Here is a 24,428-nt window from a genome sequence, read left to right as displayed (position 1 = left end):
GCCATTCTATTTCTGGCAGTTTTTCTAGCTTAAGTAATTCAGCAAAGCCTGCCTTAAGCAACCACCCAAGGGACTCGCAAATATCTGTTGCCCAGTCGAGGAGGCCTTTGATGAAAGGTTGAACAAAACGGCTCTGGATTTCTTGGGGGAAATTCTTCAGTGGTTGCTTAAGACAGATGTTCCATAATTGAGGTGGATCCACTTCATTGGGAACCAGATGTTTGCCTTGAATAGGGACAGTGCAGTGTGCCACCAACTCCTTGGTTTGAACACAGATTGCTCAGACTCAGTGATTTATTTTTTTTTCTCTTTTTTATTGCAGGCATGAATACAGGAACAGGTAAACAGCTGAGCCGTAAAAGCCTCTCTCAAGCCAACTTTCAACTGAAATGTCATTGTACTCCCTCTCTTGATACAGGCTGCTGCTCAGCTGTAACACGCTGATGTCAGTAACCTTGGCTGGAGCTGCTACCCAGCAGCCTCAGCAGCAGCTGCCAGAGAAGTGTTCCCCTCCCCATGTCGCCAAAGAATTTCTTTACGCACTTAACTTTACAAAGCACAGTTGTAGGGCTGATCTTACATGCAATCAACAGATCAGTCTCAGAATATTTATGGCAAACGCCTTGAACATCAGGACATCAAAAATGAAATAACAATATTCCATTGTATAATTCCAAAGAGTAGATGTCTGAAACCAGTGGACCACAGATATATCCAGGAAAAAAAAATGAAAATGAAGGATTTCCATAAACAGTACAAATAAACATGATGCTGCCTCCACCAAAGCATTTCACCCAGTTGCTGGCTCTGTTTGAAGTGGCTGAGTTGGCAAACTCTTGCAGGGGAAACGCGTACCCCTGAAGCGAAGACTTTAAGGAGGAACTCATTTTTAAACATTGTCTCGCAGGATACAAATATGGTTGTAATATCAAAGGCTATACATACTGTATCTTCTGATACTAATTAAGAACCTTAAACAATGTTTCCAAAGAAAACTTGGCCATTTTACTTGAAATATGTAGTTCATTTTAGGTGGTCAAATGGGTACCCCACACAGGGGAAAAAAATCCTGTTTGAGAGAGATTGCAACATGGGAAAATACTTGTTTAGCCATTACATAGACATTGCCTAGCTTTTGAAACAACTAATCTTACTTTTGCTGCCATCATCAAAACACGAAGCTGTGTGTTGCCACCTAAACAAAGAAAACGCTTAAGGCCTCAAAGTTTTTAAACTGGGCTCTGATTGGAAAGCCATAATATCAGTTGGTCAAAACTGAGATTTGAGATTAAATCAACCTTCAACAATAAACTTTGCTCTTTGACCACCATAGGCTTGGATTAGACCAGGATTTAAAGGTATGTTGTTCAAAAATGTTAGCTAACGTGTGCTAATTTACATGTTCTAAAAGTGCAGTGCAGAGAAGGTACGGTATACTTCAACACTTGCTAACATTGTGGAGTTAAAATCTACTGGGAAGCCTAGATTTCAACCGGACCAGTTTAGCACATGTTTACTGCCTTGTTTACACTAGAGCTTTTGCTGATACAGTCTAACACTACACCTCTCAATCCTAGTCCAGACAAGGCTGTGTATTAAAGGGGTAGATCACACATAGGTGAGGAATTGCTGAGGTGTGGCTAAAGGGTGTGTGCAGGAACTAAAAATACGATGGAATTGTACAAATGGAAATTTAGGTTTAATATCAGGAAAACATTCCTAACAGCCTGTAGAATAGTCTCCCGAGGGAGGGCGTGGAAGCCCCATTGCTTAAGACATTTAAAATTAGACCAGACAAACATCTGAGAACATACTGTGAGGAACAATCCTGCATCAGAAGGGATTAAGGCCCAGATTTTCAAAGCCATTTAGGAGCCTACCACCCATTGAAATCAATGGGAGTTAGACACCTAAATACTTTTGAGGATCTGGGGCTCAGTGATCTGGTAAGACTGTTCCATCTCTAATTTCCAGGAATCTAAAAAAAATGGACGGTGTCCTTGTTCTTTTTTCAGCTATTCCAAAGCATGCCCAGTCAGTTCAGATCTAGAATGGCGACAGGGCATCTTAGTGCACGGTTTCAGTTTTCCTGTTCTGAAAGTTTCAGCTTGAGAATTCTTATATACTAGGACTACCATGCTGTTCTGTACAAGAACAAACTCGTAGCTTATTTATCTGCCGGAAAAACGAATGGGCTATTCCCATCTAGCATTCATTCTATCTGAATGCTTTGGTCCTTGTGAATACATTGCTTAATGCAGCTAACCAGGAGCAAGTAGCCCCAACCAAAGCAGGTTCCAGGGTTTCCAGCTGCCCATAATAGCACTCTTGAATAAGTGCACAGCAATCCACGCAATAGAAAAACCAGGGGAGTGTTGAACCACTGAGCTATCTTCTCAGGTCCTTTCTCCTTGATAACCTTTGGGAGTGGCCAGTCGCACATTCTTTGAATTATCTTTGCATGCAACTGATGGCTGCCTAAGAACAGGTAGGACAGAAGCAAATAGTGGAAAAGTGCAGTTTAGGTAACTCCATTCTTGGAGTTATTTTTGCTTCCTGTCTCTGAAAACAGTGGCTGCTATAGGAACCTTTTCTTATTTGTCTTTAGGCTGCTCTCTTTTTATTAGTGACCAGGCAAAAACTATTTTAACCTGTGGTGCCTTAGGCTGGAGTGCTCCTTCCTCCACAATCCCTCTGAATGAGGTGAGGAAAAGATTAGTGGCAGAATGAAGGCCTAGTCTTTTATTCCTGAAGCGTTCTTTGCCTCTGTGATTTCTTCAGAGGGAGATAATATTCCCATTTTTTAAAAATTAACCTTAGATTGATGGAAAGGGATGTACAAAAAGTGTGCCACCAAATCTGTTGACATAACTACAATTCCGCTGTACAGTGTACCAGATGCATTTTGATTATGCAGCAAAGTCTGTCGAGTACTCAGAAACATACCAGCCAGACATCTGGGCACTTGTACAGATCCATGGGCCTATTCTGTATGTTAAAGCATTTCATTACAGGATGCATCCCAGATTTCTTCCTGACACTGATGCCACTTACTTTAGCTTCATTTTATAGCTATAGAAAAGGTTCAAAGTTATCGGACTTTAATTGAAGAGCCTTCTGTTCCTTTCCTGCCTCAATGAATATAAAATAAACAAGTAACTTTCTGTCTCCAAGTTGCAGTCAAGAGTCCTAAAATGCACTCAAGATTTTTCATATTAAATGACCATAACTAACACTGAGAAAATTGAATCTTACTATACGCACTTCCTACCTTTAAAGCCAACAGGCTGATTATATTTAGATAAATCTATGGTCGTTGGTATCAAATTAAGGGCATCTTTTTATTTGAACAATACTAAAAACAGGAGAATCTACTGTACAGGGTAACAGAAAAATATAGATCTTGGGCCATATAAAACACATACAAGGTGTCTGTTCAAAATCGCGTGTTGTAGCTCATGATCAATTGTTGTCAGCTTTTTAAATAAATTACCTATTCTGCACTACTAAAAAAGGGAAACTATAGGACAGTTTTATAGGAAATATGATCTATAGTGTTACTATATGACCTTAATACCATAAACCAATTGTTTAAGGCTCTAATCCTGCAAACACTTACATGCTTAACATTAAGTAAGGGAGTAGTCCTGTTAATTTCAGTGGAACCACTCAGTTGCTTGATGTAAACATGCATGCATACATGCATGCAAGTGTTTGTAGAATCAGAGTCTTAGTTAAAACTGGTTTCTGATTCAATGTTTTTGATTTAAAGATAAGGGTGTCAACAGCAAACAACTTTGAATCATGGAAGTTTTTCTTTACCAGGAATACAATATGATTTCTTTTATTGTCAAATCAAGATGACATGATTTTAGGCAGCACTGATATATCTATATATATCTGAGTAAAGATTAAGTTAGAAATTTGATAAGACAGCCATTTATTTTTCAGCAGAGACAAAGAGTCGTAGGGTTAAGATATAATAATCATTTTTCTGCTTTTAAAAATGATTCTTTAACAAACAGCAGTAACTCGGTGCAATTTTCAGTTATACAAAATGACATTTTCTATGTTACTATCAAAATATTCTGCATAACATTAATCTCTGTGCAGTTATTAACATATATACAGAACAGTGTTTCTCAGTAGAAATCAGTATGTTCCTTGCTGATAGTTTTTACCTTAGATTTACCAAAACCAAACCTAAAATTCATTTTATAATAGTAGAAAATCCTAATACTCATGATAAATAAAGGACTGAAGGTTTATTTCCCAGCAGTAAATGAATAAAGAAACTCCTCCAAGTTAAAGTCAAGCCGAGACTTAATTGTAATCAACTGTGATGAATCTGAGTGAGCTGGGAACATAACACATTTTCATGATGCATTATGTTGAGTACACAGAAGTGGAGGAATGTAAACAGACAGAAGGCACATGAAAGGCCCCGATCCAGTCTCCATGTGATGAAGTGAGAATTTCATAATTCTGTCATCAACAGTCTTTTCATCATCTTCTCTCTCTCGAGTTCACGCCTCAGAGTCTCAGCACTGTGTAATTAATGCACAAACAGCCAATTATGGGAACAACAAAATGCCACATATTTCAATTAAAAATAATTAACATTTTTAAAGTACCAAGGGAAGGAGAAAGGTTCAGTTTGATTCAGTGAAAAAGCTGAAAATAGATGGTTGAGTCAGAAGTGAAAATCATTTGACATTTTGAGTAGTAAAGAAAAGCAACCAAGGGGGGAAAAAGCATGAGACATTTTAGGGCTTACTCCTTCTCCCCAGAAAGCCACTGATAAAGTTCCCATTGACTTCAATGAAAGCAAGATTAAAAGCTCAGTTTCTTGTTAATTGATGTAAAAGCCATTTAAAAAGACTTGTATTGCAGCAATCTGCTCCTCAGTGCCTAGATCGCCTTTCAGTTTCCTGCATGGTTTGGTCCTAGAGGAGGTTTCTTTTCATTACATAGCCTACAGCATTATTTAGTGTGCACTCAAGTGAATGGGAAGCCGAGCTGGATTAAGTGCTAGAGATCTTGCCTGGGATCATGGAAAGATGTTACTGTGATGTCATCACACACTGGCTAGGAAGCACAAGGAGTAGACGTCTCCATAAAGCATTCTGGTCCAGGAGGAGGAACTGAGCAGGAAGAAGCTGCTGTGAAGCAGCTAAGCATTCCTCCTTACACAGGGAAAGGGAGGAAGAGGAGTCTACCCAAGCCCATCCATGCCCACAGCCACCTGACTGGACCATGCCCCCATCTCAAGTGGACATCTAGCGTTGGTGGTGTAAGCACTGTGGGATGGAATGTTACCACTGCTACTCCTGCTCAGCCAAACCTGGGGAGAAGGAAGGCTGGATCTGCTGCTGCTCTTCAGGTGGCTGGTATGGGGAAGTGGCTGTAGACTTCTGCCATTTTTAGTCCTTGAGTGGGCTCAGGCTTTCCCCCCAGTCTACTGCTGCTCTGCATCTTCAGATGAGCCATGCCCCTCCCTGTCTATTCCCTCAGTCCGCTGCTGATCCTAGTGTTTGAGTGGGCTAATGCCCATGCAGCTCATGGTTACTGCAGCCCCTTAACTATGGCCAAGGAGGGAGAGAGCTTTGTTACCATCTCCTCTGATGACCCACCAAGTCTCCTGGTTCTTTACATTTCTGGCAGACCATGGTGGGGACTGTGATGGGACACGCCCTCATCCCACTGACCGAAAAGGCTAACGAGCATTCCTACACTCAAGCAGCACCAGTTAGACGCACCTGCAGAACATGCTCCAGCTGAAGAAGGGCAGCTTCAAAAGGTGAAACTTGCCATAGAGAAGGGGGGAAGTTTACCCTGGAGGAGAAGCTGCCAGGAACTGCTAGTGAGTTCCAGTAGCAAGGGGAGCTCAGCCTGAGGCAGCAACTAACCTTTCCTTTCCCTTCCCACCCTTGATTGTGGACACTATAAGCCTGATACGGGCAAAGGGCCCGGGAGGGCTGCTCCCAGCCAGTGACCTGTGGTGGGACCTGGGGAGTGTCACCAGGGACTAGAAGCAATTGGACACAGAAAGGGCCCTGGAGTGAGCTGAACTCCTGCCAGGAACAGAGAACTCGCCCGCGAGTAGGGGCTCCTGTAGGCGACACAGGTGCAAGAGACTCAAAGAGCCTATGGCCGAGGCCAGGCTGAGGGTTGGCCCACTACTGGGACCTAGTACAGGAATTATAGGGGTATGTGAGGGGACCCTTTCCCCGGAGCTCTTTGGGGTAGCTGGGTCTGAGGGGGTGGGGCTGCTGCCATGACACATACAGCACATTCTCTGGGTCTGCCAGCACCCCTATTTGAGAACTAGGGGGGATTGCTGGAGAGGAGAAGAGAAGGAAGTGGGGGAGAACACTATGCAGGTAAAGACAGAGGGAGGGGAATGAAGCAGGCAGAGGGAGAGAGAAGAAAAGAGGGAATGTCTTTAGAGTTTACTCTTCAGAATGTGCCAGGTTTATGTATAACTGCTGCAAAACTGCCCCTGGTCCTTTTTTAATTTTGGCCTTTGGAATGGACCAGATTTCACCAAATGGCTAGTATTTTCAAAACTTTTGCTCAGGAAAGAATCCTTCAGAATCTCTCTCACCCATTTGCTGAATATTTTGTGTGCTATCCAGAAGATATTGCTAGGGTGACCAGATGTACCGATTTTATCAGGACAGTCCCGATATTTGGGGCTTTTTCTTATATAGGCACCTATTACCCCTCACCCCCGTTCCGATTTTTCACACTTTCTATCTGGTCATCCTAGATATTGCACAGGCTGCTTGCACCTACTGAGCCAGCCCTGCCTTCAGTCTCATGCATCTTTCATATTCTTTCATTGTTAACTACTAGTAGCTTGAGAGACACTAAGAGCACATGAGTAGATTTATTTATACATTCTATAAAAGGGCAACCCTTAACAACAGTCTATGAAGAGGCACAAGTGCACGCTGGGAAGTAACGATGGTTAGCAGCACAAGAGAAAGACGCAATAGTTAGGATTTTTCTTTTTTAGATTAAGCGTTTTGTGCAAATTTTAATGCAGGGATTGGCAACGTTTGACATGCGACCTGCCAGGGTAAGCCCCCCGGCGGGCCGGGCTGGTGTGTTTACCTGCTGTATCTGCAGGTTCGGCCAATCGTGGCTCCCACTGGCCATGGTTTGCCGTCCCAGGCCAATGGGGGCTGCGGGAAGCAGCGACCAGCACATCCCTCAGCCCGTGCCGCTTCCCACAGCCCCCATTGGCCTGGGACGGTGAACCGTGGCCAGTGGGAGCCGCGACTGGCCGAACCTGCAGATACAGCAGCGCCAAAGGTTGAGCAGTGAGCACCCCCCAGCCCACTGGAAATTTGGCGCCTGTAGCTCCAGTCGGTGCCTATACAAGGAGCCGCATATTCACTTCCGAAGAGCCGCATGTGGCTCCGGAACCACAGGTTGGCCACCCCTGAAATAGACAGTTTGGCTAATTCAGCACTCATCAGTCTCTAGAGAAGAAAGATTACCATTAGAAACAATTGTAAGATGGAAGAATTGAAAAAGAGTAGGTTTTCTGTGGGAAGCTGGAACATGCTTTTTTGCTATTTCATGCTATAAGAAGAACAATTGCAACCTGACACTACTCTGAAAATTCAGCACCTGGTATTCATCGGAAAGAGTATCTATTTCTCAGCCCTTCCCAGTTAGCACTGAATTTAGAGAAACAGATTGCGACAGCAGTTGTTAAAAACAAACCAGTAGTTCAGGGGAGGTGATTTGTCTCAGAAAAAATGGCACACCCTTTTCTCTCCAGGCCAGTGGTTATGGAGGTGATGTGTTTGGCCTTCAGAGGAGGGCAACTGCTGGCTGAATCACCAGTTAGGAGTGGCTTTCAATTCAGAGAAAGTTTCTTATGCTTTCCACTTGTCCTGAGGTAAGTACCAAATGGCAGCTGACTTTATACATTAGTGGAAATTGTAGTTTAGGATGACAGGCTCAGCGGGTTCTTTCCCATTACATTTATGATAGAATAAAAGAAATCAAACTCTTGGGAACCTAGAGAGAGACACAGAGTACTGCTATGAACTGCTCAATACCTGTCTGCCAGAGAAATAGGTTTGTGTGATGAATATATCGTCTGCACTGTTGGGGTTGGGACGGTCTCTGCCAAGGACCTCATTGCAAGTGAAGGCGATACTGGTGGTAACATCTTAGGTGATGACTGCACAGCACAGCACACTAATTTGCTGTCTATAAATTCTGCCTAAGAAGAAAATAACGAAAAGGATAAGTTAGTTTTGATTTTTTCTGCCCACTTTCTCTCAAACACTCGTTATCAGCAACTTTCCTCTAATAAAGAGGGAAAAAGAGAGATTGCCCTATAGGTGCCCAGTGGCCTTTTAAGAACCAGGAAGCAACCCTCATATATAATAAAACAGACACTTCTTCTTTGGACAGAAATTCAACGGTTGTGCACTGATGACAAGTCTGACTATAAAGTCCACTGTGTGAGACTGAACTCAGTTCATGGTACATTCCACACTAAATATGGACCCATAACCTATAAACATGCTGTTTATCACCATTTTATTTGGTTTAAACCTGATATGGGGAGCTGACCAGAAGTGTCCTCTTGAATAGAGCCCTGTCAAAATGAACTCGTAGGTCCCTTGACAACTGGGCATTTTATTAAAGTCGAGTGTGCATGAGTCTGGGTCTAATTGTTCTGTGTAGTGGAGCACACCCGAAAAAAAAATACCCAGTGGCAACTAGCAACAGACAATGTCATATAAAATGTACAGAACCACAACAAACTCCCGATTCTTTCTCCATACTGCACAGCTGATGCTATGGCATCACAAATCCTGCAACATCAAAGGCTGGGCATCCTGTCATTCTTGAAAAAAATGACACTGACCCACTGTTTGCACAGGACCATTTAATGACAAGCAGGGAGCAGCCTGTGTCTGCTCGCGCGTTACCGAGTTGATAGGAATGTACAGTAGCGGCAATCTTTTGGTGCTTCAGAATAGTCCCGACATGTTCGTGCGATTATCAGCTGAGTTTTTTTTCTTGACAACCTGTTCTTTGAAGCTTGACTCAGTCTTCACAACAGGAGGAAGAAAAGTCAGCACAACAGGGAGGCAGAGAATTGTTATCCAGCTATTGGACTATGTGTCTTTTTTCATCACTGTTCAAATTATGTGAGCTACTTATGATGAACAAATACTGAATGGAGACACTTGTGCATTGGGATACAATCTGCAGCTTAAATCAATGGGTGATCCAGGAAGAAGCTGGAGTCGGGTCTTTTTTACATTTCCCAGCCTCTCTTTTGACTGAAAGCAGAGAGTCCATTCCAGACGAACATACTAAGGATGAGCCTTTCCCAGTCATTCTATGAAACCAGTAAAATGAAAAATGGTAAAATAAAACCAAACGAACAAGAAAAAAACAAGCAAACAAATCCCCCTCTAATCCTGACCAATTATAGGCCTAATCATTAAAAAAGGTAAGAGGCCAAACTTTTCTGGCATTTCCCTTTTAAAGCTCAATGTCACCGTCCAGATGCAAGCAAATTTTGCAGTCCTCATGCAGCATTTTGTCTCATAAGGACTGTCAGATCAGGCTTTACATCATAAAATACTGGCACCATGGCACAATTCCTCAGTGGGAATAAGTTGTCATAACCCAACTGAAGTCAATGGAGCTAGGACAACTGACACCAGTTTAGGATTTGCCCTATTTTTAATGGTTATTTTAGATAGGTATGTGGTACTATTTTTCTCTAGAGTATATATTTATATACTTATGTGTTGTGACGTGGTCAGGCCAGATGGCTACAAAAGAGTGGTTGAAGGTAGGTACATTAGTTCCAGGTTAAGCAGGTCCCTTTTCCCTGGGTAAAATAACAGGGACTATTCCAGAACACTCAGGAACTTTCTAGAACTAATTAAGGCAGGCAGGCTAATTAGGACACCTGTAGCCAATTGGGAAGCTGCTAGAATTAATTAAGGCTAATCAGGACACCTGGTTTAAAAGCGCTCTCACTCCAGCTAGTGAGGTGCATGTAAGGAACTGGGAGTGACAGGATGTGCTGCTGGAGGACGGAGGAGTACAACCGTTAACAGACCTCAGGAGGAAGATCCTGTGGTGAGGACAAAGAAGGTGTTGGGAGGAGGCTATGGGGAAGTAGCCCAGGGAATTGTAGCTGTCATTCAGCTGTTCCAGGAGGCACTCTAGACAGCTGCAATCCACAGGACCCTGGGCTGGAACCTGGGGTAGAGGGTGAGCACGGGTTCCCCCCAAACCTCCCAACTCCTGAGGTTCCACCAGAAGGGAAGTTCTCTGAGCTGTTTCCCGACCCACATGGTGGATCAGCAGAAACTACGGGGATTGTTCTTACTCTTTTTTCCCCATCCTGGCCATTGATGAGTTTATCTGAGTGAACGGCAGATTTGAGCCACAAAAGTGGCCAAATTGAGGGTACTGTGAATCTCTGAGGCGAGCAAAATCCGCCAATAAGTGCAGGACCCACCAAGGTAGAGGAGGAACTTTGTCACAGTGTATACAGTATATTGGGCCAGATCTTCAGCTGGTGTGAATCAAAGTAGCTCCATTAAGTCAATAGATTTATGATTTACACCAGTCAACACAGATAAAATTTAATCAGATTTATTTCCCCCCCAAATAAAAAATCAGTTTAGCTCTTTATAAACTGCAGAATTATAAAACCAGAAAATAGCCTCCAAAGCTTACTTGTTTATTAATATTTTTTGTTTTTCTATAAAATAAAAAAATAGATATTTTTGGCTCTAATAAGCATTTTCAAAGCAAAACCTACCTTAAAATAAAAAAATACCAACAACAACAAAACCACCCCCAAAATTTTGCAGGCTGTTCATAACATGAAAAAGAAGCAAGGGAAAGGAAAATGAACCACAAATATTTGCAGCTGCATAATGCTGTGCATGACTAGGATACATTCAGAGTTAGATCTGGCTCCGTCCTTGAAATTTTGCGCGAATGCATTTGTTTGTGTTGTTTTGTTGAGGCCAAACATGGGGTGACACCTAGCACAACTGGTGTGTTAAAATGAACTGAAAAACAATTGACTTGAAGCCAATATTTCTTTGTTCAATGATCCCCATTATTCAGGTTGTGGGACGGGGATAACTGCATAGAATAGAAATTTGTTCACTTCCCTGCAATCTTCTTGGTACTTCCTGGTTTACTAAAGATTTCCCACAATGCATAATTCTATGACAAAACAAATACCATGGGCTGCATGGGTTGAAATGTAGTTTTAGATATTTGTGATGTTGCATTGTGGTTTTTTTCAGTGAACCAGTACTCTGAAGAGGAAAAGATGAATTGTGGATAGGTTAGTTAGAACTTATTTATATGCTGATTATCCCTCCCTCTTGTCCCACCCAACAAAACCTAATTAGTAGAGCTGGTCAAAAATTTTCCATTAACTTTTCCATGTCAAAATAGCTTTTTAGCTAAATGGAAATTTTTATTAATGTTCAGCTTTCATTACAAAGCGAACATTTTTCAGTTTGGTGTTCAGTGAAACCTAGCAAAATGTCAGTGTTGTTTGACATTTTTTACAGGGGAACTAGTGGGGATATTATTCTGCACAGATTTCTGTGTGTAACTCAGTTTTTTAATCCGGGACATAAAAGTGGAAGCTTTCTTGCCATTTTTATTAAAGTGGGTACCATCCAGCCTGGATGACTTTTTCAAGAATTCTGTTTTGATGGGCTTGAAAGGTTTCAATATATATGTTGGGATATTTTTAATTTGAGCAAAAAATAGATATGAAGCAGATTCTGATAAATTTTTCAATTTCTCTCACTAAAATAAGACTTAAAAAATAGACACGTGACTCCCTCTCACCCCCTCCCCCAAAAGAAAGTGTCCCAAGGTAAGGGGGATCATGATCAAGCCTTAACCTCTTTCTTTAATAACTCACTAAGTGCAGACAAATACTGTAGCTGTCCCAGTTGTGAATAAGGTTCCATATTACATATTTAACCACATGAGAGAGAAAACAGATTTGGGGCTCAGGACAGAAGTTAAGGTTTAAGTCGGAATGACTTCATTTTATGAGTTTAATTTAGGAATGTCACACTCGTGACTGTGAAGTGTAATTCTAACATGAGAAGGTTTCTCCTCTGTGGCTGCTAAGCCACATCCCAGTTTGGGAAGGACATGCAGAGGGTTTCAGTCAGAGTCCCATGCATAATACCTAGTTGTTTCGAGTTCTAATATTAATTTTAACAAGTCCCTCAATTGTTTAAATGTCTTGTTTCTTCTACCTATCATACTCACACTGCTACTCTAAGGTTGGGCATTCAGGGTACAGTACTATTAGATCGGTCGGGCTTATTTTTATATTGTTATACAGTTATTAGTCCTGTTTATGTGGTACTGTGCAGTATGCCTTGTGCAAAGGGACATATCCCAAAGCCCGCACCTCACTTCTTTCTCAAGCAACATTTCCAGGGAGGTTTAATGGGAGATTTTCCCAAATAAGAAGTAAGGATTCCAAGATTCAGCTCTAGGTTGTTAAATAACACGGACGTTTATAGCAGCATGCGACTGTAGTCATCATCATACAACTGTTTTATATTAATTGTAACTCCTCGTATCAATTCAGAATACAATCTTCATGAAAATTAGGTCCCCTAGAAGACAGAGACAGGCTTTGTAAAGGGGACAAAGGCCAATTCAGCAAAGATTCCATGCAGCGTATGGATTTAGTGGCTATGCCCACACCATTGCCTGCCCTTCCTGTTTATTCAGAGTCTGTGCAGCCTCACCCACGCCCTCTACAGTAGAACAGTGGGAGTGCAGCTGTATTTTGTGACCTGCTGCCCTGAAGTGTTTCACCTTCAATCCTTATTTCTGCTTCTAGTAATCTCCAACACACCAATGAAGGCAAGTTTACGATACAAGTCATGGCCATATTTGATTGATTTGCAGTCTAAGCCACATTTGGAAAGTATCTTTATTAGGACTGTTAAAGGCAAAACTTCTGACATTGTTTAAAAAAATAATCTGGAGTCGCAAGTGCTGTGTTAAATACACAGTTTTTCAGTTGCATGTTCTACTTACAGAAAACTGTGGTACTGTTGTAAAAGGATCGAAAAAAGGATTAGCTGTATCAGCAGGGAATGTCTTTATCTTTAAAAAAAGATAAAGAAAAAGATGTTACTTTCAGAGCCTAAAAATGAAAAACAAAACCAAAAAAAAGCAGCAAAGCACTGCAAGTATAGCAATGTCTGAAAACTCGAACGGTTCAGCAGCATTCAGATAAACCAGCTCAAAAGACGACCACTTCAAAACACATATGTAAGTTAGTGAGGAATATTCAAAGGATAAGACCTGACTGAATTATTTTACCCAGGTAATTAAATGTAATATGAAATAGCTCTTATATAAACATATTCTGAACTGACTGCATCCGATACGTCTTCAGCTCTATAACTAGTCACGACATTATTTGGCTTGTTCTAGTGACCACCACACATTTTCTAATTGGTAATACAAAGCTCAGCGATAGGAAACCTGACACAGTGTTAGCTTGTGGTTAGGAACTTCAGCTAAAGAACTTTTGTTTTATGGATTTTACACATCCATACTTTTAGTTATTTATAGATAGCACAGCGCTGCAAATGGAGTGTCAGACAGGACAAGAAGAAAGCACCAAAAAATCACTGTAGGCAATTGATTGGTAATCACTGTCCCCAGTAATGTTAAGAACTTCAATCTTACCCATTCCAGTGGTGTTCTAAGGATCAAGCTACATCTCAGGAGGTATTACTAAAGGAGTGTTGAAAATACTATTAGAGACCATTATGCCATTGGATTGCATCTGTACTGAGAATTTTCAGTGCAAAATCCTGGTCTCATTTAAGTCAATGGCAAAACTCCCATTGATTTCATAAAAGCCAGGATTTCACCCTGAGTGTAGACAAGGCTTTGGTGTAAATTATTTCTGGGCTTAGTACCATCTTGAATATTAAATGAAGAAAAATAAATTAAACAAATAGCAACCAAGCATTGTCTCTTTTTGATTATAGGTGGTATGCATGTCATTATCCTCCTATCTAGAATGCAGAAATCTCATTAATCCATTCAGGAAGAGGACAAAGTAAAAAGTATTTATCAACTAGAAGTATTGATTTCAAACTGCACTTCATATTTCCACTTGGGGAAAATGTATTATATACTGAAAAATGTAGTTATCACTTTAATGGAAAAACTTTTTTAATGTATGTTTATTATGCATGCCTTATCATAGAATTAGTGCGTTATGTTGAAGTAGCTGCTAATAAACAAGGAACACATTCAAGTGCCGACCCAGTTGCCCGAGAAAGGAACACCTGAAATTATGAGATCAAAAGTAATAAAGAAAATGCATATTGTCATTTGTTTTGTAAACAAAACACCAGACACACATTTGGTTTGTAAACGTGCCATTCAAAATTCATATCCAGCTGTGGCCCAACATTCACACAAGGACAAAAACGCTCAGGTGTGTAAACACCTGTTTAACTGAATGTGGATGACTAGAAATAATCACGTAGCTGTATTTGAAAGGTCACTGCACTAGAAAACAATTCTCTAAACCATGAAGATACCTGTGTAGAGATAGCAAGAGGAACATTTCAGACTTTTCATAAATATTGATGTATCTACATTCCATCAGTAAACTTGATTTTGAGTTACTATGTGCACTTACTGACACTCATTACAATACAATATACAAATTGTATTGCTAAGTGAGTCTGTTATGTTATACTGATATCTAAATCTGCCAGTATAACATGAATGATTCTGAAGTGGCTGTGTCTTTTTGAGACAACAAACCCAGAAGTCAATCTTGTCATTCTAGATTTATGAAGTGTTTACATTTCAGTGTTTGCAAATAAGATACAGAGCACTGTATTATAACACAGTACTGTAGCCAAAATCAAAGTATTATACAAATCTAAAATCAGTCACTCATATCTGACTTTAGTTTGATATGCAGCAACCCAAATCTCTCTAATTTTCTGGATTGGTCTCATTAGGAGAACAAAGTTTAGTTACTGAAAATGAAGGTGAAGAATGATGCAAATGTTATTATCATGATAAATGAAGTGGGGGGGTGGGCGGGAGGAAGGGGAGCTCCCTTTTATGGACACCCAGCCAGCCAGTAACTATAAAATTCCTCTTAGTAGCTGTTTTCTAATTGCTCTACCTGTAGAGGGTTAAAAAGTCTCACTGCTATGTATAGGTAAAAGGAAGTGAGTGGGCACCTGGCCAAAAGAGCCAATGGGAAGGCTAGAACTTTTTAAAATTGAAACAAGACTCCCCTTTTGTCTGTCTGTCTGTTGTTCTCCCAGGGAGAGGTGGACAGGGCAGAGGCATACTGTAAGAAGCTTGGGGCCAGGTATGAAACAATCCTCAATATCATACCTAGAAACTACTCATTTAAAACCCTAGATATTTAAGTAGATCAGGAAATGTCTAGGGAGATGTGATTGGGTTTATTCCTTTTATTTTGTTATGGTTTGTTGCTTCCTCTGTGCTAACTCCAGGTTCTTTTGTTTTTCTTGTAACCTTTAAACTGGACCTCAAGAAAGCTATTCTTGGTACTTAATCTTTGTAGTTGCTTTTTTAAAATCTAGCAATAGCTTGAGTTCCCAGATGTATTTTCTTTCTTTTTTTTATTAATAAAATTTAAGAACACAATTGGATTTTTGTGTCTTAAGAGGTTTGTGCACGTTTAATTAGCTGGTGGCAACAGCTGATTTCCTTCTTTTTCTTTCTCCGCTCTTCCCTGGAGGTGGGGGTATGTGTGAAAGGGCTTGAGGGTACCCCACCGTAAGGAATTCCCAAGTGTGCCTTCCTGGCCTCTCAAAGGGGTTCTGCACTAGGGTGGTGGTAGCACTTACCAATCCAAGGTCAGAGAAAAGCTGTAACTTTGGGAGTTTAATACAAGCCTGGAGCGGCCAGCATTAATTTTTAGAATCCTTGTGGGCCCCCACCTTCTGTACTCAAAGTGCCAGAGTGGGGAATTAGCCTTGACAGTTATTCAAGAGCCTATTGAGAGTATTGACCAGAAGCACATTAAAAAAGTTGGTCTTGATTACACACTGAGATACATAGTGATGTGGAAAAAAGAATCTTCTAAAGTCAGCCACTAAATCTGTACATGTCAGAGGCCCAAATTTTGTGTCAATACACAGCTAAGGTCAGTTCATCTGATTTAATTTCAAACCCAATTTTCCCTTTTCCGGAGTTGTGTTTATTTAATCTGAGGACAGAGAATTCCAGACAAACAAAATTAAAAGATTTTGTAGGTCCCCAGGACACCACTTCCAGCCATCAGTCAGGTTTAACTCAACTCAGAACAACTAAGGCACATGAGAAAAACTCATACCCATGCAGCACTTAGGAGCCAGAAAGCGAAGCCATTCTGCCCACTCTGCCACAGTCCAATCCTTTTGTCTCCCTCATTTCTTTTTCTTCTGAGGAGTTTTACATGAGTAGCAACATATAGCTGTTCACGCAGACTGTGCCCTGCCAGGAATACAGCTGAGAATTCTCCCGCAGTTGGTGTAGAAGGAGGGAGCTCATGCTGTCTTGTTTGGAATGGCTGGAGGTTGCAATGGCTGAAGCTGGTTTGGTTGTTCTGGTCTGTGAAACAGGCAGGGTGCCTCGAATAGCCTGATTACAAAAATGATACTGATACAGGCAATGATACTGATCTCTTCTGTAAAGTGCTTTGAGATCTATTGATGAAAAGAGCTACAGTAGAATCTCAGAGTCACGAACACCTCAGGAATGGAGGTTGTTTGTAACTCTGAAATGTTCATAACTCTGAAAAAAAACATTATGGATGTTCTTTCAAAAGTTTGCAACTGAACATTGACTTAAGCCAGCTTTGAAACTTTAAGATGCAGAAGAAAAACGCTGCTCTTTATTTTTTTAGCAATTTACATTTAACACTGTACTGTACTGTATTTGCTTTTTTTGTGGGAGGTCTCTGCTTCTGCCTGATTTTGTACTTATGGTTTCAAATGTGGTGTGTGATTGACTGGTCAGTTAGTAACTCTGGTATTCATAATTCTGAGGTTCTACTGTATATAAAAGCTCGTTATTTCCTAGAGCCTCTTTTTATATCCTGGTGCAGTTAAACTGTTGAAATATAATATTTAACATTGGGAATACTATGGCCTGCTCCCAGAGGAAGGAGCTGCTAAGGGATGCTGTCTGGATAGGAAGAAGAGTTGGAGCCAAGGTAAGTTACATGGAGCTATTTCCATTTTCCCCAGTGAGCCCATTGCTGAAGGTGTCAGGTAGCTTCCTGACTTTTCCTCAGAGCCATGTTATGGATTGAGAATGAGGCAGGAAGGAGAAAAAAGGCTGATGGATTTTGTTGCCCCCCCAATAAGTGACATTATAATGGCTTTGAATGATAAAACCTGTTCTTCAGGATGTTTTCTCACTGTGAGAGACCAACCTGTTTTGCAAGTTGGTTAAAAATAGTGTTAATCATTAAATGTCAAGTTAAAATGGCTTTGATTGCATGATGTGCCACAAAACACAGGTATTCCACATTTTGGCCATTGTCTCGTGTTCTGATGGCTTTTCTCATATACTGGCATTTTTGGAGTGTGAGAGGTATGACTGCATTACCATGGCAAAAGTACCTTGGACAAACATGTAGTCCTCATCTAGAATATTTAATTTGTTGAGTCAATAATTTGCTAGATTTTAGCAAACTCTTACTAAATGAGACAACGAGCCTAAATAAAGCGATCCAACATGTTCTGAACAGAAGTTCGTTGTCTGGTAAACTTCAAGGGGATTAATCTGAAAATCTGCTATACAGCAGAATAACATCATTGCTTTTGAAGAAAAATAAGCAGAATTTTGATTCTCTATGGATAATCTTTCCTAGAAGTGTGAGCACGTTCCTGCTAGCATGGAAGCTGTTTACTGTATCCTAGCTGTATCTTGTCATAAAATGCTTTGGAGGCATCTCTGCCAGAGCTGCAAAGAATTATCAGTGTTATTTTGCCTTTTGTTTGCATTGCAAGGGGAAGAGAAAAGAATAAACAAAGGGTGAGTAAAAGAAAAGAGAGAAGAGGGAAGTGTCATTCTTTGCTGATCTTCGCCTTTTCTTCAAGTTTGTGTAAAAAAGTCTTTTTGAATGTAATTTAAACTCGGGATAAAAGGAATTGTGCATCTGAAATTAACTATAACTATTTCCAGCAGATGGGACAATCACAAGCATCTTGGCCATTTGAAAATTACCACTCTCAGGCACACAGATCCTTTTTTCTTCTGCTCTTCTGTATTTAAGAGGAGAGAAGGTAAACTGACAGCACAGTATATCCACTGCCTTGGCATCAATTTCTTTTCCCTGTACAGAGGTTTGGAAACATTTAGTGTTCTGTCTTGTGAGCGCACACTTGCTGTTCTTCACTTGAGTTCACTTGCACCCAGCACTTTATGGTTCAAGGCCCTTGTAATACCCTCGGAAAAACATGTATTCCCAGTTGGTTTGAAATATGACCATTTATTTATACTGAGCCAGATGGGTCTCCAGAGGTAAGCAGAGGTTGTAGCTCTGACATATCAGCAGCTTCCTGTGCATTGTAGCGTAAGCAAAACTTCTACTACATGAGATGCTTTCACAGATACAGGTCTCTATGTGCACAGTGGCCAGAGGAGTATTTTGCAAAGCTCTATTTCAGAAACACATGGACTAGTCAACTTTGAACTTATGTAACTTCAGATCTATGGTGAAAAGGGGCCACACACCACACAGGGTAGAGAGGCCTGTTTGTATTCAGCCCAGCCAGAAGGGATCAGGGACCCAAGTTACCAGTTTACATGCTGTTTAGTATACCTTAGTACTGATTGACCTGAGGTATGACTTCATGAAGGTGGTTTATGTACCTATTGTACTAATTGACTGGCAGTACCTCCTTCCAAGACCAATGATCAGATCCTCCTCCTCTCTGGGTCTTTGCAGTTTTACTGAAATTCTTCATCTGGTGCCATACAACTCCAGTGGGGGAAGCTATCTGGTGTGCTAGGAAATGCAAAGACAAACATGTAATGTCAATCATAGTGCAATACAGCATCTGTGGATTTTTAAAAAAATGAAAATAGCTCATCAGACACCAATACTCACTCAGGCAAAGTCCAAACCCAATTCATCCCCTTCAGTAAAGCTGTGGCAGGTGTGTGCTTCAGTTCAGTGCATGAACACAAATGAAAAAAATAGTCCAATAAATTTGTAACATGACAGACACAGAATTACTGTATTAGTGAAACTACATATTATTGTTGAACCCAACCTTGAAAAAAGCTGTGTGGATTGAATAGCCTTATGAAGAACACCACTGCACCATAGACAATTTTCTAGTCAAAGAATTCCAGATCCATTATGCCTGTTTAAACAATACATTGTGTCAGTATCAGTGGAAGGATTAAATTCATAATTCATAAATTCATACAAACTGTGAAAATTTTTGAAAATGTACCTTTCATATCGTATTATGTGACAAAATGTGAAACTTCCGCAGCTGCTTTAGCTTCTGCTTAAGCTGGTGAACTCCCAGGTAACAGAAACACATTTTGTTGAATATTTCCATGTGTACTGTTGTCTTATCTGTGAAGGTAACAACTCCTTGTCTGATCCACACGCTTCCCTTTACTCACCTCCTGTGTGATCAGACAGTAGCTTGAGGCCAAAGAAAGAGATTAATTAGCTGGCACTTAAATAACATTCAGCATTTTGAAACAACAGTCATTTTGAAAATCAGTGCCAGTAAATTTGATTCTTTAATTCCCCTGGTTGTCTTATATCATCCTCTATTTTTCATCCAATTTTGATAATTGTTTGCCAAATTTCTTGCATGTGCATACTCCCCTTATGTGCTGTCCTCGTGAAGTCCATTACCTTTAGAATTTCATTTATGTACCTTCCTTCATCAAACACAGCAAGACACATATATTCAGCTTGCTTAGCACAATCATCATAGGAAGAGGTCATGAGCCCCTTGGTGGTGCAAAGATGATGTAATGCTGGCTTAAACAGCCAGCAAAGGATTCCCCCAATTTGGTGGAATTCCCAGGTAGTGTCACTTTCTCTGTGCCACCTTCCCTGACATGGGGGCATAGTCAGAAGCAGAGAGCACGGTTGGGGTGCTGCTCCCTCTGCTGTGTTCCTGCAACCTCTGACTGTCAGACCATCTGCTGGGGGCCACTGCAGTGAGGTGAAAGTTGTAACTCAATCACAGTTAGGTTTTGTGGCCATGGTCCTCAATGCAGCAACAATATTCCATAGTTCCAGTTCCAGCATGGTTTGCAGGGGCTAATATACAACCCACCTACATTTACAAGCAGATCACCTCACAATCCCCTAGGCACAATGGTTAATAGAAATAGACGCAATACAAAGGCTGGACCTGGAGATGTTTGCTGTCCTGCCCTCCCAGATGGATATAATCTTGTTGGTGCTAGGGCCATTTTTGTGCGTCTCCTGGAGGTGGAACGTTCTGCTGTTCTTTGTCATGACGACTGTAAGTGTTGGTTGGATGTAGAGTAGTTTCGGGGTGGAGCAATGCTAATGCTGCTTCTAACAGTGCCTACTGTAGAGAGTGACAGGAATGCAAGGCAACCAGTCTGCACACAGAGTATCGAAAGAAAAGACGGTCCTCTCTCAGTTTCACCTTTTAACTTTGCCATGAGGCTGCACTGGTGACGAGGTTTAGCTCTTCAAAGAGCACTGAGAGGGAACAATGCAGCCGCTATACGCACGACATTCTCCATACTTTGATGGCCTTCAGTGCTCTTCTGGAGGAAGTTGTGAACGTGAACAAGCTTAAGAGAAACACTACAACATGTGCTGAGGTTATCCTGAACTACAGCTCCTCGGAGACAACAGAGCAAGACATGATGTCACTAAAACCACAGCTGCATTCGCTTGGACTTTGTTTTGAGGCAGAAAAGAGTGTTTTGCCTAGACTGGATCCTAATAAGTAGGTTGCATCACTAGGATACCATTGGTAATCCAAGTTAACTTCTTTCTGCCATTACCAGTCACCTCAACAGCATTAGAAAATTAGTTTTTGGATTGTGCACAGCAAAGAAAAATAAACATCAAGAAACATACCCCTGCAGAACAACAGACAGAAGTTGTTGTCATAGAAGTTCTGGAGCTACCAGAAAGCAGCCAGATGGGTGATGTGAAGAGAAAGTAAAAGAATAAGGCGATCCATACCACAATGAGAGAGCCTCAAGTAAAGCATAAGTCATACAATCGTGTCTTTCCAGTGAGCAGATTGTATGAGTGTTGGAGTGCTGGAAGATAATTGAAGCATATGGAGCGGTTGCCCACTATACAAATCATTCTTTACACCCACAGAGCTTGTTGATGGTCCACCATCCAACAACTGTTCACTTCTCATGCTTGGTAACTAAGAGCCTAAGCATCAATGCGAACAGCCTAAATCCGCCAACCTGATGATATTTTTAGAAAGACAGATCGATTATGCATTCTGTACAAAAAAGTGTTTCCTCTTATCAGATTCAAAAGCACCATGGTCATGCTGCTCTACTAAACAGTTACTGCAGATCGATGCCAGCATTGTACCATATGACCCTTGTCCAGTGCAAACAAACATGTTATCTGTGTGCCGAACCTGATTTCTGCCAACACAAAAGCAAAAGTCCTGAAATTCCTGAGATTTCCAGACAACCCTCCAAACTTGGCTTCACTGACTGCTAATGTCAGGATAATAATAAGTAATTTGAATCAAACTGTTCTCTTATTTTGCAGGTATCTCATGATTTATTGTGGCCATTATAATCCCCAATGATTTTCACAAGACCATGTTCTGAATGCAAAAACATTGCACAGAATGGCTTAAAGCCCCAGTGGCTGCAGGAAGCTGTTAAAATTACAGGCTGGTGCAATCAACGCTTATGAGCCTTGATCCAGTAAAGCACGTAAGCATGTGCTTAACTTTAAACCTGTGATTAGTGCCATTGACCTCAATGGGACTATTCAAAGGTTTAAAGTTAAGCACATGCTTGGATAATAAACTTGGAAATATTGAAGTAGAATAAAAAATCTTGGATAGTTTCACCGCACTGTATTCTGCAGCTCTGGTTACAGTGAACGTTTGCGGAGAGTGAAGTTTTTCTGCGAAAAATATGAAATTCATGATAATAGGCTTCCATTTTTCGACTTGCAATGCAAGATCAATTAAAACTGAAACAAGATCATTGTCACTTCAGATGTGATGGGCACAATAGCTATTTTATTTATTTTTACATGTTCAGATTTAATCTGGTGTTTACTAAATTGTTTGCAATAGCTATTACAGCAAAGAAACTATTTACTAATAACTAATATGGCTGCTAAGTATTAAAACTGCCTGACACCAGGTGTTGAAAACCCATCTGTATTACAGGTATCAGTCAGTAAAATTCCAGGGCACAAGTTCAAACACATAACAGTTCATGATTCTAGTGTTTATAAATTCAAACACTTGCATGTTAATACCTCGACAGATTAGGTCCACTTTATTCATCAGATGGTTCTGCTTTTGGTGAGTCTTTCATGAAAACAATCCAGTAACACAGAAAAATATATAGTTGTTCATTTTCCATTGGGTTGTTTCCACCTCTTCTTGAACAGATTGAGGCCTTTCCTGGAAAGCCAGTCTCACAAATTAAGAAACAGTGGTCTAGCACATTTCACAGCTAGGGAGATTATTTAGCAGAAGGAGAATCCCAATTGATTGGGTCTATTAGCATGTAGCCGATTCTTGTCCATCCTCAGTTACATAAAGAATTTCTCCTTTGAAGGAATTGAGGGAAAAGCATAAAAAAAATGTTCTACTCGGCATAGTAAAGAAAATAGCTTGTTTGCCTGGGGCTGCTTTTTTCATTCAAGCAGAGGCTTGCTTCTCTGTGGTTTGTATAAGGGGCAAAAAGATCCATGTGATGCATTATTAAAGAGAGTTCTCTGAAAGAAGCTGAAAAGGATTGTTATGCTTTCCTGTAAAATGAATGGGAACTGGGAAGCTCTTATTTGAAATGACAAATTCTGGTGCTTGAAAATGTATTTGCCAAAGAATGGTAATCCTTCTTTTAATACCTGGAGAGTCTATTGGGACCAGACCCAGTTTTCAGTACAAAAAGAATTCATATTATGGGCCAGATCTTGGGCCCCAATAAAATATGCTTGTTCTGCTCCAGCAGTACAAGGGAAGCTTGCAGCTGCCCTCAGTAAGAAACTTGGCATTCCCTGAGTGGCAAGTAGCCGGCCTAGCTTGCTCTATACCACCATGAAATTCAGTGCATTTTTTATCAGGTCCAATGTAAACACTGACCAGTAAACTTGATGATGTCATGTTTCAGAGTAGCAGCCGTGTTAGTCTGTATTCACAAAAAGAAAAGGAGGACTTGTGGCACCTTAGAGACTAACCAATTTATTTGAGCGTAAGCTTTCATGAGCTACAGTTCACTTCATCGGATGCATTCAGTGCAGCTCACGAAAGCTTATGCTCAAATAAATTGGTTAGTCTCTAAGGTGCCACAAGTCCTCCTGTTCTTTTTGATGATGTTAGCTCATCTACTGTCATGGTGACTTCTAGGCTCTTCTCTTTAGGATTCAGTAAAACTTTTAATTTCTGCTGTGACAAGGTCTATGGTACCCCAAGCTGCAGCCAGGATTTACAGCACCTGGAACAAGCTGTAGCAGCAGTAGGAATACACAGAGCTACAACTATGAACCTACTGTCTCCATACAAACACATGAAGTCTACACAGAGTAATTTCTTAAAGAAACCTATACATCCTGTCTGTTATTGTTGCTATACTACTTTACCTTGAGATCTTACTCAACAAGCCTGAAGAAACTTGGTTCCCATATATATTATAATCTCCCTTTCTCAAAAGTGACTACTCTAAAACCAAAACGGAAAATATGGGCCAAATATTTTACTCACTTATGTACTATTATTGGTGGTAACTATAGTAGACTGTGACAACATCCACTGTGTGGATGAACTATCCAAACACGGGGCACACACTGCCTGCCCTCAAGAGCATAAGAGCAAAAGATGGAAGAAAAGAGTGCAACATACAAGGCAACATGCTCAGGGTAATTATGTGCGCTTGGTTTATTAGTTGTATTAATTTTTAAAATTAAATTCATTACTGTCCCCTCACCATCTATCTTCCACCCATCAACTCCTTGACTTCACCCTCAGCTTCAATTTCATTATCCTTATGTCCCTCTCTTCCATCATTTTACCTCTTCCCTTCATGCAAATGAGATGTTAAATAAATCTTATAATTAAGTCAATATCATTTCCTTTTCCCTGTTAATAAAAATATTAGAGCAAATCAAATATCTG

The 24,428-nt window shown here is 40.7% G+C and overlaps 1 protein-coding gene across 4 annotated transcripts in view; it reads right to left on the bottom strand.

Moving 5' to 3' along the window:
• Positions 1-293: 293 nt before the first annotated feature.
• EPB41L4B (erythrocyte membrane protein band 4.1 like 4B) overlaps positions 294-24,428 on the bottom strand; it is a 256,800-nt gene continuing 232,665 nt past the window's right edge. For 3 of the 4 annotated variants that reach the window (XM_048839325.2, XM_048839326.2, XM_048839327.2), the window contains 3 exons: positions 13,105-13,173; positions 8,079-8,245; positions 294-4,547 (listed from right to left, as the gene is read on the bottom strand). In XM_048839325.2, coding sequence (XP_048695282.2) covers positions 4,478-4,547; positions 8,079-8,245; positions 13,105-13,173 — 306 coding nt within the window. In that variant the 3' untranslated portion in view covers positions 294-4,477. The remainder of the gene's footprint in view (positions 4,548-8,078; positions 8,246-13,104; positions 13,174-24,428) is intronic. The other variant, XM_048839328.2, reaches the window with a different exon arrangement.

The sequence above is a fragment of the Caretta caretta genome, chromosome 2 (assembly GCF_965140235.1).
Source record: "Caretta caretta isolate rCarCar2 chromosome 2, rCarCar1.hap1, whole genome shotgun sequence".
In the NCBI taxonomy this organism is placed as follows: Eukaryota; Metazoa; Chordata; order Testudines; family Cheloniidae; genus Caretta; species Caretta caretta.
This window is presented reverse-complemented; position numbering and strand designations above follow the sequence as displayed.